The sequence below is a fragment of the Sus scrofa genome, chromosome 6 (assembly GCF_000003025.6).
Source record: "Sus scrofa isolate TJ Tabasco breed Duroc chromosome 6, Sscrofa11.1, whole genome shotgun sequence".
Lineage (NCBI taxonomy): Eukaryota > Metazoa > Chordata > Mammalia > Artiodactyla > Suidae > Sus > Sus scrofa.
The window spans coordinates 164,158,654-164,172,561 of record NC_010448.4 but is presented as its reverse complement, the minus strand read 5'-3'; the positions used below and the strand labels follow the sequence as shown (position 1 = coordinate 164,172,561).

General features: G+C 40.4%; 1 protein-coding gene across 1 annotated transcript in view; it reads left to right on the top strand.

The window, feature by feature from the left end:
• CMPK1 (cytidine/uridine monophosphate kinase 1) overlaps positions 1–11,123 on the top strand; it is a 35,991-nt gene extending 24,868 nt beyond the window's left edge. Inside the window, exons 2-6 of the mRNA XM_003128011.6 lie at positions 363–509; positions 4,895–5,047; positions 6,861–6,937; positions 7,172–7,268; positions 8,927–11,123. Coding sequence (XP_003128059.3) covers positions 363–509; positions 4,895–5,047; positions 6,861–6,937; positions 7,172–7,268; positions 8,927–8,968 — 516 coding nt within the window. The 3' untranslated portion in view covers positions 8,969–11,123. The remainder of the gene's footprint in view (positions 1–362; positions 510–4,894; positions 5,048–6,860; positions 6,938–7,171; positions 7,269–8,926) is intronic.

Sequence of the window (13,908 nt, the reverse complement as noted above, 5' to 3'; positions counted from 1 at the left end):
TTAAATTACATAGATTTTTGTTAGACTTTTATTTGACCGTTATTAATGATATTTAAACTTTGTGTTTGTGAAGGAATATAATGAGCTGTTAATGCCTTGAATAGTTAAATACGTTTTGGAATGATTGCATGATTTGTGAACATTATAGCTACCATGCCCTATGGAGATTAACGGCATTTTTTAAGCAGACTGGATTGTATGAAATCTTTCTGTTTTTCTTTATTATTTATTTAATATACAAACAAAGCTTGTTTATCATAGAAAAATTAGAATATAGAAATAACCACGAAGGGAAAAAAAACAGTCCTATTACTGGGTTGAATGTATGTTGATTTTTTTTCCCTATATGTTGTTTCTTTCAGAAATATGGCTACACACACCTTTCTGCCGGAGAACTTCTTCGTGATGAAAGGAAGAACCCCGATTCACAGTATGGCGAACTGATTGAAAAGTACATTAAAGATGGAAAGATCGTGCCAGTTGAGATAACCATCAGTTTGTTAAGGAGGGTAAGGAGTGTACATGCCAACTGATCTCAACCAACAAGGAGATGAGATGCTAATTCTCCCTTTCCTGTGAGCAATGATAAAAATCAGAGTGTCGGACTTCCCGTCGTGGCGCAATGGTTAAGAACCCGACTAGGAACCATGAGGTTGCGGGTTCGGTCCTTGCCCTTGCTCAGTGGGTTAAGGATCCCGCGTTGCCGTGAGCTGTGGTGTAGGTTGCAGACACGGCTCGGATCCCGCGTTGCTGTGGCTCTGGCGTAGGCCGGTGGCTACAGCTCTGATTCGACCCTTAGCCTGGGAACCTCCATATGCCGCGGGAGCGGCCCAAGAAATAGCAAAAAGACAAAAATAAAAATAAAATAATAATAATAATAAAAAAAAATCAGAGTGTTGAATTTCTTGCCTGTGGAAGGTGGTCACGGTGTTTGAGAATGGCGGAACTGGAAATTCCGCGTTCACCTGGGAAGAGATTGGAAAGTAGCAAGCATTCTCTGCCTTGGTCTAGGATCAGCTACGACTCCACATTCGAATGTGTGCACCTGACCCTTCCCAACATGCAGACAATCCCTCCTCCCTCCATTTCTGTTCTTGATTTTCCTTCTTAGGGCTGCACCAGCAGTACATGGAGGTTCCCAGGCTCGGGGTCCAATCAGAGCTGGGGCCCCGGCCTACACCACAGCCACAGCAACGCCAGGTCTGAGCCATGTCTGCAACCTACACCACAGCTCAGGGCAACGCCAGATCCTTAACCCACTGAGCGAGGCCAGGGATCGAACCCAAGTCCTTATGGACACTAATTGGATTTGTTGCCACCAGCCACCCGGGAACTCCCCTCCTTCTATTTCTGTTTCTTCTTTTTCTCCTCCCTCTCCTCCTCCTCTTCCTCCCCCTCTTGTTTTCCCTTTTCTGTTTTCTTCCAAACTTTCTTCTTTTCTTCCTTCTCCCCTCCCTCCCTCTCGCCCTCCAGTGACCCTCCCTCCATTGCTGCCATTCTCTGTCTTTTTTTTTTTAATTTTTTTATTTTATTTTTTATCTTTTTAGGGCCACACCCACGGCACATGGAGGTTCCCAGGCTAGGGATCCAATTGGAGCTGTAGCCGTTGGCCCATACCAGAGCCACAGCAACATGGGATCCCAGCCGACCTACACCATCGCTCATGGCAACACCGATCCTCAACCCACTGCGGGAGCCAGGGATCGAACCCCAGCCTCATGGTTCCTAGGCGGATTCGTTTCCGCTGCGCCACAACAGAATCTCTGCCGTTCTCTGTCTTGATGTTGCTTTTCTGGTGCTGCCCACTACCTTCAGTGTGAAATGCTGAGACTAACAGCTGTCAAACTAAAATAGGTCCCATCTAAAACCCAGATTCATTGCATCTGCATGATAACTCCCCAAGATTATAGTCATTAATAGGTATTTTCTCATATAAAAAATGTGAAGGAGAAACACAAGTGTGGAAATAGCAAGAAATAGTTGAAGCCTGATGGAAAAGAGGTAAGAGCTTCTGAATGGGACCAGAAAATGGGAGGATGAAGCATGGCTCCTTCACACACATTCTGAGCTCTCATCTCAGAGAGTGGAGTAACCTGCTTCCATTCAGAGTAAATAAGTCTTTTCTCCTTATTCTCTGGATTTAGTGCCCTTTCTCCATTTATGCTTAATTGTGAAAGAATAGTCTATATTTTTTTACTTTTTCATTTTCTAATCTTCAGCTCTTTGCACTGAGATTATATTTCCATCTTCACTGAAACTGTTCTTGCTGATGTTACCAGTGATCTCTGTCAAATCTAGGGGGTAATTTTCAGTCATTTTTTGGTAGCATTTAACTTACTGTCTTTTTGAAACTCATTGCTCTTTTGTTCTCTGTGACACCATTTCTCTCCATTCTCTCCTTCTTCAATGACTGCTCTCTCTTCTTTCTTTCCTCTCTTTTCTTCTCTTTCTTTCTTTCTGGCCATGCCTGTGGCACGCACAAGTTCCCAGGCCAGGGTTTGAACTCTCACCACAGCAGCAACCCTTGCCACAGCAGTAACAACCCTAGATCCCAACTCGCTCTGCTGCCCGGGAACTCCAGTGACTGCTATTCCTCTTTTGATAACTTCTTATGCAAGTTTCTTAAACAGTGATGCTTCTCAGGGTTTCATCCTTGGTTCTCCTCTTATTTTATACATTTCTTGCTGGATGGTTTTAGCCATGCCCAAGGCTTTCACTTGGCTATTGATGCCAAAATCTCTAGCACACAAAATTTTTTTTTCTTACCTCCAGACCTGTATTTATCACTATTAGGCAACCATCTGAATGTCTCACAAGTGTCTCCAAATCAACAAGTCAGAGGCTGACTGTATCATCTAAAATGTAGTCGTTCTTTATTTCCTGTCCTGGTTAAAGGTTCTGCCATCTACCCAGCTGCCCAAGCCAGAAGTAAGGGTGCCGTCCTCGCTTTTCCACCCCGTCTTCATTTTCCCAAGTCCGTTCAGTGAGCAGATCATTTCAGTTATCTTTCTTTATCTTTCTCTTTAGTCTTTTTCTCCCTCTCTTCCTTCCACTCTCATCTTAGTTCAGATTCTCTTTTTTCTTACTTGGACCCTCACTAGAGCCCTATCATTAGTCTTTTGCCTTTAATCCATCTTTGTTCCCTCCTAGTTCATCCTTCATGGTGCAGTCAGAGTGATTTTTTTTCCTAAAGGTGACGTGAACAGGTTCTTCTTATTGCTTAAAATTTCTGTGGTCCTGTGTTGCTTGTAGAATAAGAACCAAATCCCAAGAACTACAACACGTTCTTCATTAGTTTTGGCCCTACTTCCTTTTTAATCATGTCTCCTACCACTCTCTTCACACATCCTAAGATTCACCTCTACCAACTTATTTCCGTTATGTTTCCTCATTTCTGAGCCTTTATGCACCATTTGGGGTACCTTGATCCCTTTCTGCCTGCCATTTCATTATTCAGGATTCAGCTCTACAGCCCCCTCTTTGGTAAAGCCCTTTCTGGCAGTTTCCCAGGTAGTTTGTGCTTGCTTTGTTTTATTATAGCAACCTTGCGTACCTCAATATAGAACTTAGCACATTTTGTTGCCCACATGGTCAAGGGGCCATGGCCTTGCTCTTCATGTTCCCTGATAGCCTTGAATGAATATATGTTGACTGAGTAGAATATCCATGCACCTCTTCAGGTATCTTCTGCTACCATAATTGGGTTAGAAGTGTTATAGCAGGGGTCCAAAAAGCATTCTGTGAAGGTTTTGTGCATATCAGAGAGGCTAGATACTGGGATAAAGCCAGCCCACAGATAAAGGAATTAGAAGTCCTGGCAGCTATTACTCTTCTTGAAGAACCAGAAAAGTCTGAGGGAACTGGATGTCAGTTTGGAATGAAGGCTCCTCTGGAGTTTGTCAGAGAGTTACGCATCTGCCCTTGTCTTACGTGGTTGATAGTGGCAAGGATTTGGAGGTTAGAGAGCCGCATCTCCCATTCACATATTTCCACATTCTGCCTAAATTCAGACTTTGGAAGAGGACGGTGAGATGTGCAACTCTTGCTATCTTTCTGAATGTATTGTTTTCTTTGCTATGTTTGGGGGTAGCCAGTGGCATTTAGGTTTAAATTAGCTTCAATTAAAAAAAAAAAAAGAGTTCCCATTGTGACTCAGCAGTAACGAACCTAACTAGTATCCATGAGGATGCAGGTTTGATCCCTGTCCCTGCTCAGTGGGTTGAGGATCTGGCATTGCCATGAGCTGTGTTGTAGGTCGAAAGATGAGGCTCAGATGTGCTGTGATTGTGGCGTAGGTGAGCAGCTTCAGCTCCAATTCAACCCCTAGCCTGGGAACTTCCATATGCTGCAGGTGCGTCCCTGAAAGGACCAAAAAAAAGGTATTGACTCCTGCACTAATAGTTAATGCTAGCAGTGTCGTCATATGTCCAAATTTTTTTGCACTTGGACTTGAATCATTGCAGAGAATATGAGTACTGAGTACCTATAGAAGCGGCATACTTCCTACCATAGCAGAATGACTCAGGAGGAGGAACAGGAAGGCAAGATAGGGTCTCGAGTGGCTGGAGCAAAGACATTGGTTGAGGCTTATTTTTCTCTTTTTGCTGTTTATAACTTTGTCAGAATAATATATGCTTACTATAGGAAATCTAGAAATTACAGAAAATAAATTATGTGTATATGTGTATAAAATGGGGGAAGGGAACATACCCATAGCTCTGCCAGCTTGAGGCAACCATGTTAGTATTTGAGATTATTTCCTTTCCTTTTTTTTTCCCTCCATTCTTATGATGTAAAGAATAATGATAAAACACAACCATATGGCTACTACCCTGCTTAAGAAAATTGCATTTTATTAATGCAGTATTGAACCTAAGTCTTCCTTTTTCTTTAGGAAATGGATCAGACAATGGCGGCCAATGCTCAGAAGAATAAATTCTTAATTGATGGGTTTCCAAGAAATCAAGACAACCTTCAAGGTTGGAACAAGACCATGGATGGGAAAGCTGATGTATCTTTCGTTTTGTTTTTTGACTGTAATAATGAGGTAATGAAAATCTTCACCTGCCTACATGGGCTTCAAACAGCTGATGGTGAACTATTAGAGAAAAAGTGATTTATTTTATATTTACATTTCATATTGGCAACAGTGTTTTTTGAATTGATAAGTTGCATGGATAGAACAGCACTATCTTACTGTTGAATTATTAAAAGCTCTTTGGTATCAGCAACCTTGTAGGCCTAAAATTTGCTTTATTTTCAAAATAAAAAGAATTTGTTTTGTTTTGAATTAGCTCATAAGTAATTTTTTTTTTTTTTTTTTTTTTTTTTTGTCTTTTTGCTATTTCTTGGGCCGCTCCCGCGGCATATGGAGGTTCCCAGGCTAGGGGTTGAATCGGAGCTGTAGCCACCGGCCTACACTAGAGCCACAGCAACACAGGATCCGAGCCGCGTCTGCGACCTACACCACAGTTCACGGCAACGCCGGACCGTTAACCCACTGAGCAAGGGCAGGGACCGAACCCGCAACCTCATGGTTCCTAGTCGGAGTCGTTAACCACTGCGCCATGATGGGAACTCCCTCATAAGTAATGTTAAGTAATGAAGCTACACTGTTACTTCTGAAGTAGGCACTATTAATCAGTATCTTGCCTTAGATTTGTTGACTGGAAAAGAAACACATATTCTGAGAAGTTGGGAAAACATTCTATTTTATTTCATTTTATTTTATTTACTTTTCAGGACCGTACCTGTGGCACATGGGAGTTCCCAGACTAGGGGTCAGATTGGAGCTGCAGCTGCCGGCCTACATCACAGCCACAGCAGTGCCAGATCTGGGCCGCATCTGTTACCTACACCACAGCTCATGGCAACGCCGGATCCTTAACCCACTGAGCAAGGCTGGGGATCGAACCCACGTCCTCATGGATCCTAGTCAGGTTTGTTGCCACCGAGCCATGAGGGGAACTCCCAAAAACTTTCTGTTTTGAAGAAACATGTAAGATGGTTGATTTGTCTTCTAAGAGTGAGATGATCTTGAAAAAACAGGAAGCATTCTTCTTCTTTCTGGCACTTCTCATAACATCACCAGACATACTTTTGAAAACTGAATGAATTTCTCTGAATCTTTTTTTTCCCCTCGGAATCATTTAATTAAAAGGCCTGACTCTGTTTGACAGCTGTAATATAAACTTTATTAAATTAATGCCAACAGCCTGAAGGAATAAGAATCTCCAGTACTGCCTGGAAGGAAATTGACTATTCTAGGTTGAATTGCAAATGTGCTTGTGGTGGAGAGACTTGCTGCAGCCCTTGAGTTGTTTGAAAATGTAACTCTCTTCTTCCAACCCCCAAAAATATGTTTTCACTTATTCTTCAAAGTTAATTTTAGAATGTTACCACAGCTTTATAACTAAGGAATGTTTATTCATGATTAACAAGGGATACTTTATTCAGATGCAAATATGTTGACTCTGAAGTACTTGGATATTTATGGAATTATCAGAAAGTAAGCAGAAATGGAACAAAATTTGAGGCCCATAATTCATACCTAATAAGTTAATAATATATCCTAGATGGAACCATACACATAGAAATCATCTTTTTATTGCGGTTTGAAAAAAATACGCAGGAAAAACTGAGTCATGAATGAATTCTTATAATGCTCTGTGCTGATTTAACCTAGTTGATATAAATTGAACCACATGTTTCAACTCTGCATGTTGATCAGTGAGTTAGACACATTGGGTTTAATGCAGGGTTTTGTTGCTAATCACTTTAAAGTTTATTCTCTTTAAAGGTTTAAAAGACTGGCAAATTCCTGTCGTTTTTAAAATAACTTTTGATGTATTTCTTTTTAGATCTGTATTGAACGATGTCTTGAGAGGGGAAAGAGTAGTGGTAGGAGTGATGACAACAGAGAGAGCTTGGAAAAGAGGTACTTTGCAGTGTTTACTCTTAGCCACCTCAGTCTCAGTTTAGAACTTGAGTAGCAGCTTACACACCTGCCCCGTTTTGCTCCGCAAAAGAAAATGTCCTGCTTAAGTATGTAGATGGCTTGGGTCTAAAAAGGTGATAAGGGTTGGGTCATATTCTATATTGTCCCCTGATCTGTCCTATCATGAGGGAGAGAAGTATACTTAGAACCTTGGAATATTTGCTTCTTTTGCAGAATTCAAACCTATCTTCAGTCAACAAAGCCAATTATTGACTTATATGAAGAAATGGGGAAAGTCAAGAAAATAGATGCTTCTAAATCTGTTGATGAAGTGAGTTTCTCTAGCCTGCCTAAACGTAAAGTAAAAATGTGACCTTGGGACACAACATTTTAAAACAACTATACTTTAAAAAAATTTTTAATGTGATTTGGGTAGGGAGGGGGGTGGTATGCAAGAAAAAAAAAGAAATACTATGACCAGTTGGTTGCTTTTTAAGACGCTCAAAGCACTGGAGACTGAATGATAAATTAGGCTTTTTTTTCTCTTTTTTTTCAATTGAAATATAGTTGATTTACAGAATTGCATTAGTTTCAGGTATACTTCTCCATTTTGAATGGAGTCTAAAATGGGTTTTACAACTTTAGACTTGTTCTTTCTAAGAAGTGGGTGGGTTTTTTTTTTTTTTTTTTTTTTTTTTTTTTTTTTTTAATGGCTTTTTTTTTAGGACCAAACCTGTGGAATATGGAAGTTCCCAGGCTAGGGGTTGAATTGGAGCTGGAGCTGCTGGCCTAGACTGCAGCCACAGCAACACCAGATCAGAGCGGCGTCTGCAACCTACACCACAGCTCACAGCAGTGCCAGATCCTTAACCCACTGAACGAGGCCAGGAACTGAACACTTCATCCTCCTGGATGCTAGTTGGATTTGTTACTGCTGAGCCACGACGGGAGCTCTCAGAAGTGGGTGGTTTATTAATTCTAAACTTCTTTTTTTGAGCACTGGAAAATTGGCATTTTCAGAACTGTGATTTGGACCATGGTCATTTTAAAAAAAAAAAAAAATCTGTAATGTGAATGGCAGATTATCTAGCTGAAGAGCCCCAGGCTGCTTTCATCACTTCGTCACAGAGTGTGTCGCTCCAGAGGCGCAGGGTTTCCACGCCTCAGTGCTTGTCTCTTCCTTCATGGATCAGTGGCCTCTGTAGTGTGGTTTGCAAGCCCTCACTGCCCAGCAACTATTTCTCGTGTCTTTTAAATTCACCTTATCTTTCCCCGATTCCCTTAATTATCTCCCTCTGGACCTTTTTTATCATATAATCATTTTTGGTTTTTTATCCATAGTCACTTGCAATAGAGGTAAAGTAATACATCAGAAAACCTAGTGTTTTATTTATTTATTTTGGAGGGTGGGGGACGTCTTTTGTCTTTTCAGGGCCGCACGCACGCATATGGAGGTTCCCAGGCTAGGGGTCTAATCAGAGCTGTAGCTGCTGGCCTACACCACAGCCACAGCAATGCCAGATCAGAGCTGCGTCTGAGACCTACACCACAGCTCACGGCAATGCCGGATCCTTAACCCACTGAGCGAGGCCAGGGATCGAACCCACAACCTCATGGTTCCTAGTCAGATTCATTTCCGTTGCACCATGACAGGAACTCCCAGAAAACCTGGTGTTTTAGAAGCAGAACTAGGAAGATAAGCCACTTCAGTTTACTTTTTATCATATCATTGGTAGCCTATCAAGAAGTTTGCTTTGTCCTAAAAACACTAATAATATTGAAGCAACATGTCCATAATTTTACATGTATTATTTATATTATATTATTGTCTAAAGTAAAATAGATGAAACTGAGAAAGTGTAATGTGGTTTTTAATGATCCATTTTGAAACTTAACATAAAATTGACTAATTTTAACAGGAACGTATCCAAATGGTGTTTTAACAGTGTCTTCTTTTTAAAGTATTATTCTTATTTTTTTCCCTTACAGGTTTTTGATGAAGTTGTGAAGATTTTTGACAAAGAAGGCTAACTCTATATCTGAAAGCATCCTCGAAATCATGCTTGAATATTGCTTTGATAGCTGCTATCACAATCCCTTTTTAAGGCAATTTTAATCTTTCGTAATTACATCTCAATTAACGGCTGGAAAGTATGTAGTAAGACAAATTAAATTTTTTATCGTCAAGGGTTTTTATTTTGTTTTATTTTATTTTATTTTGGTCACAGGAGTAGATAGTGAATTCAAGTCTAACTTCATCGTAGCTATGGTGCTCACTAAACAAAGACGACTATTAGCTAGTTCTTTGTTTTTATTCAAAAAGAATATCCCTTTCATAGTTTGTGCCTTCTGTGAGCATAACTTTTTAGTATGTGTGTCTATCCCTTTAGTAATCACAACATGTTTGGATTAGGGATTCCCCACGTCTTCTTCCTCTTGCAGGTTTTAAATTTCCAACCTGTTAAAGTGAATTTGTGGACCAAATTCCCAAGGACGACTTCTTGTGTAGTCAGTTCTCGCACAGTGTGTTTGATAAACAAACTCACAAAGTGAATTTCTAGAAATGTTTTTAGTATTTATCAAATGACTGACCATTTGCTACAGAAAAGTAAGAAAACTTGCAGGCTTTGTTTTACTACAACCTGTACAAAGCCGTGTGACAGGGCATAGTCTTTGCTCCCAGGGATTGGGATGGAGGCACTGGGGGTTCAGAGCCTGGAGGAATCGTCAGCTTTATTCTGACATAAACCTGAGGGTGAGGGGCAAAGATCACATCTGGTGATCGGTGTTCCTTATGCTCTGTTGTGTTGTGTTCTTAATGATTACACTGATCTTAGCAAAATTCCTATCAGGGGAACCTTGAAATGCATGTACCTATTAGATTGATGGTAAAATGATTCGGTTAGTGTTTTGGTAATACTTCAAAGGTTTTTTTTGTTTGTTTGTTTTCTAGACTAAGGATAGGGTTAGTACAAAGCAGAAGAAATCTAATGGCTAAATTTCCCATTTGTATATTATTTTTCTTGAATTTTTTTTTCATAGTTGTTTAAGATTTAAAAATCATTGCACTTTGGTCAGAAAAATAATAAATTTATCTTATAAATGTTTAATTCCCTTCCTGACTGCTTTTATTCAGTAAATTCTTTTTTTGGCATCAGGTTGAAGCATCGAAAGGTACAGAATTTTAAAAAAAGAAAAATTACAGAGTCTAAAGAAATTCTCTCTTAAATACATTCTTCCTTTAAAAATCTCTGAGGAATTTTTTTTTTTTCCTTTCTTAGCTTTTTCTGCCATTACTAATACAAAGTGGTATCCAAAGTTCTTAATAAGAGATTTATTAAAATATTCCTCATTTTCAGCACTTACACTGTTTTGGTATACAGGGTTAGATTGGGCAAGGAATTTTAACTTTGTATAATTAGATTTTATACTTAAAGTCACTGGGAATAGTGAGGACAATTTGTGGATGTTCTTATTTTGTAATACATTTATTCCTACATGTGTTATGAAATTCACTTATTATGAATTTTCAACGTACTTGCCATAGGAGACAAAGTATCCATAAATGCTGTAACGTATCAGTCACTAAAATTCGTGTTAAGATTGTCTTGGTTTCTTAGAAGAGGTTGTAATGACTTCTTACCTAGTGATTTAATGTAGCCAGCACTGAGGGCTTTTACTGGTAGTTCAGTCAAACAGCTGTACGTAGCATGAAGCACGGGCAAGGATTAAGATTTTGAGAACATTCCTACTCATATAAGTGGAGAAATCCATCCAGTGGGAATCTAAATATTTGTACTGATACTGTGAAAGCAACCTTAAGGTTTTTAAGAAGACTGCTGAAACTGGGTACTTTGCATCCTTTCAACAAATATCTTTCCGTGGCGTTTGAGAGCAAAAAGGCCAGAAACATAGTAATTACTAAATCATGAGGCTTTGCTTTTTGTTTGCTTTTTAAGTAGAAAAACATGTTGGCAATATTGAATTTAGGAGTTGATTGAGATGAGATACATCTAACTTTACTCTTTTGGTCATTCCACTTATTAAAGATACGCTCGTCAAGAAGTTTTTGATTTTAAAGACCACAATGGAAGCTTGCTCATTTAAAACTAGTAATACTATTTTCATTCAGTGATGTTGGATGTGTATGATAGTAAGTAATCCCAATAAATTTCGTGCTGTGGCCTTTGCTGTTTGCTGGTTCAGATTTCTATTCTCTCAAGCATCTTGAAAGTCAAAAAGCATTATATTTAACTTGTAGGTCCTCACAGGGCAAAGGCGGATTTCAGGATCCAGGAAAATTTTCTGCTCTGTGTATTATGTTTATGCATCTTGAATTAAGCCGAAAGCATGACTTTACCCTATTCTTCCAAGAAGAAATCTGGATTGAGACACAAGTAGCCTAATTCATTACTAGCCTGCAGCATCAATTTCTTGTCTCTTTGAGAGGGAAGTTGGTAGCAGGCAGTGTGTCTCAGGAAGCGGGGTTTTTTGGTGGGCTTGTGGCTCTGTCCATGTAAGTTAAGTGGTTGTCTGACATTCCAGTGGTCGCTGGCAATAATAGTGGTTGACAGCATTGGCTAGACATGGTCATCACTTTTTCCCTACAGGTTTGATCCTATCTGCAAACACGTACTAATTGTATAAGCCATAGTGCTACGAACACATACTCTGCCTTCCAAAAGTATTCTATCTAAAACCAGCACTCCAGTATGGATGCACCTTCCGTTGTCTCCATTGGCTAACTTTAGTCATTCTTCTGGAGGCTGTCGCACTTCTCCCTAGCCCACCTGCATCCTTCGGCTTAAGAGTCCTGAATTGTAAGCGTTTTTTGTTTTTATTTTTGTCTTTTTTAGTGAAAGAAAGTTCATTTATTGTGTACCAAAGGAAAAGGTAAAACTTACCTTTGGTCCTAATTACTCATCCCTTTATTTCTTCATCCCTGACTTCAGTGTAAGTACTCTCTTGGATGCAAGTCTGCTTTCTTTTGAAAAGGTGTGGTTATTTGGTTTTGTTTTTTGCTGTGGTGGTAGTGTTTTTGTTGTTGTTTCTTGTTTTTTCTTTTTATGGCCACACTTGCAGCATATGGAATTTCCTGGACTAAGGATCAAATCAGAGCTGCAGCTGAGGCCTGCGCCACAGCTGCAACAATGCTGGATCCTTAACCCACGGAGTGAGGCCAGGGATTGAACCCATATCCTCACAGAGACAATGTCAGGTCCTTAACCCACTGAGCCACAATGGGAACTCTGGTGTAGGGGTTTTTTTTTTAATGTAATGCTAATTGTGGACCTTAGCTAAGTTCCAAAGGTCACCATCTTTCCTATCCTGGGAAGAGCTGAAGGATGAAGCTGAATTTCCGGCTATGATGTATACCTGTTTCAGCCATACCAGCTCCAGGCAGTCACCAGGGCTCAGACTTTTCTGGGATCCTTGCCATCCAAAGAGGGTTTTCTTTCATAACTTTGTCCTCTTAAGACCCAGGCATGAGAGAAGAGGGCTTAATTACTTGGTACTATTTAGAGAGACAAGGGTAATAAGTCAGCATTTCTCTAGGTGGTGAGTTTTTGCAGCTGCAATTGCTTTTTATTTTGTGATATATTTTGAAGTAACTTTATGTAACTTCCTAACACTGCCAGTTGATGCCCTAACCAGCCAGAGGAAAAGCATCTGCAGAGGTTGTTTACTACACCCCAATCCTAGTGGTAGACAGTCCCAAGAAACTTATAGAGCAGTCTTCTGGACAGTGAAAGCAAGCATAAATAGCACATGTATTCTCTCGTTGAATAGCCACATTTAAAAAGAGAAAATTCAAAAACTGTGTGTGTGAGCTTTGGGAGTGCTCACGTAATTCACTGTCGATGGATTCCTGGAAGAAATAGATTTTTTAGTAGCAGCTTCTATGAAATGAAGGGGGGAGGGTTGCTACCGTAGGCTCAGGATGGACTTCCAAGAAAGCTCCTGAATTGGATCAGTCTCCTTGCTGGTTGGTAAATCCTTGCAGCCCTTTGAGGGCTGTGTGTGGCACTGGCCTCTCACAGCCACCTGGCTCCAGAGGCTTCCCAAGCCCAAGGGGAAAGATGTTGAATCAGTCCAGCAGTTAGCAGTGAAAAGCATAAAGCTGTTGTGCGCAAGTCACCCTAGGTTATATACTGGTTTTATAGAGATGCATTTTCTTTCTCTCTCTCCCTCTTTTCTTTCTTTCTTTCTTTTTTTTTTTTTTTTTTTTTTTTTTTGGCTTTTTAGGGCCATAAAAAGACGGCATTTTTAGGCTAGGGGTCCAGTCGGAGCTGTAGCCACCGGCCTACACCACAGCCACAGCAGTGCCAGATTTGAGCCATATCTTTCACCTTTACCACAGCTCACAGCAGTGCTGGATCCTTAACCCACTGAGCAAGGCCAGGGATCGAACCCACATCCTCATGGATCCTAGTCAGGTTTGTTAACCGCTGAGCCATGAAGGGAACTCCTAAACCATTTTTAAGAAAATAGTGCCTCAGGCCCCACCCCAGATTTAATTATTTATTATTTATTTATTTATTTTTGTCTTCTTAGAGCTGCACCTGCAGCATATGGAAGTTCCCAGGCTGGGGATCAATTCAGAGCTGCAGCTGCTGGCCATACCACTGCCGCAGCAACGTGGGATCTGAGCCAAGTCTGACCTAGACGACAGCTCACAGCAGTGCAGGATTCTTAACCCACTGAGAGAGGCCATGGATTGAACCCATATCCTTATGGATACTAGTCAGGTTCATTACTGCTGAGCCACCACGGGAACTCCCTGATTTGATTTTAAAGGCTCTGCAGGAGAATCTAAACCAGTGGTTCTCAAACTTTCAAGTGTATCAGAATCATTGGGAGGGCTTGCTAAACCCAGATTGCTGTGCCCACACCCAGGGTTTCTGGTTCAGTAGATCTGGGGTACAGTCTGAGAATTTGCATTTCTTTTAAATTTTCAGGTGATGCTGATA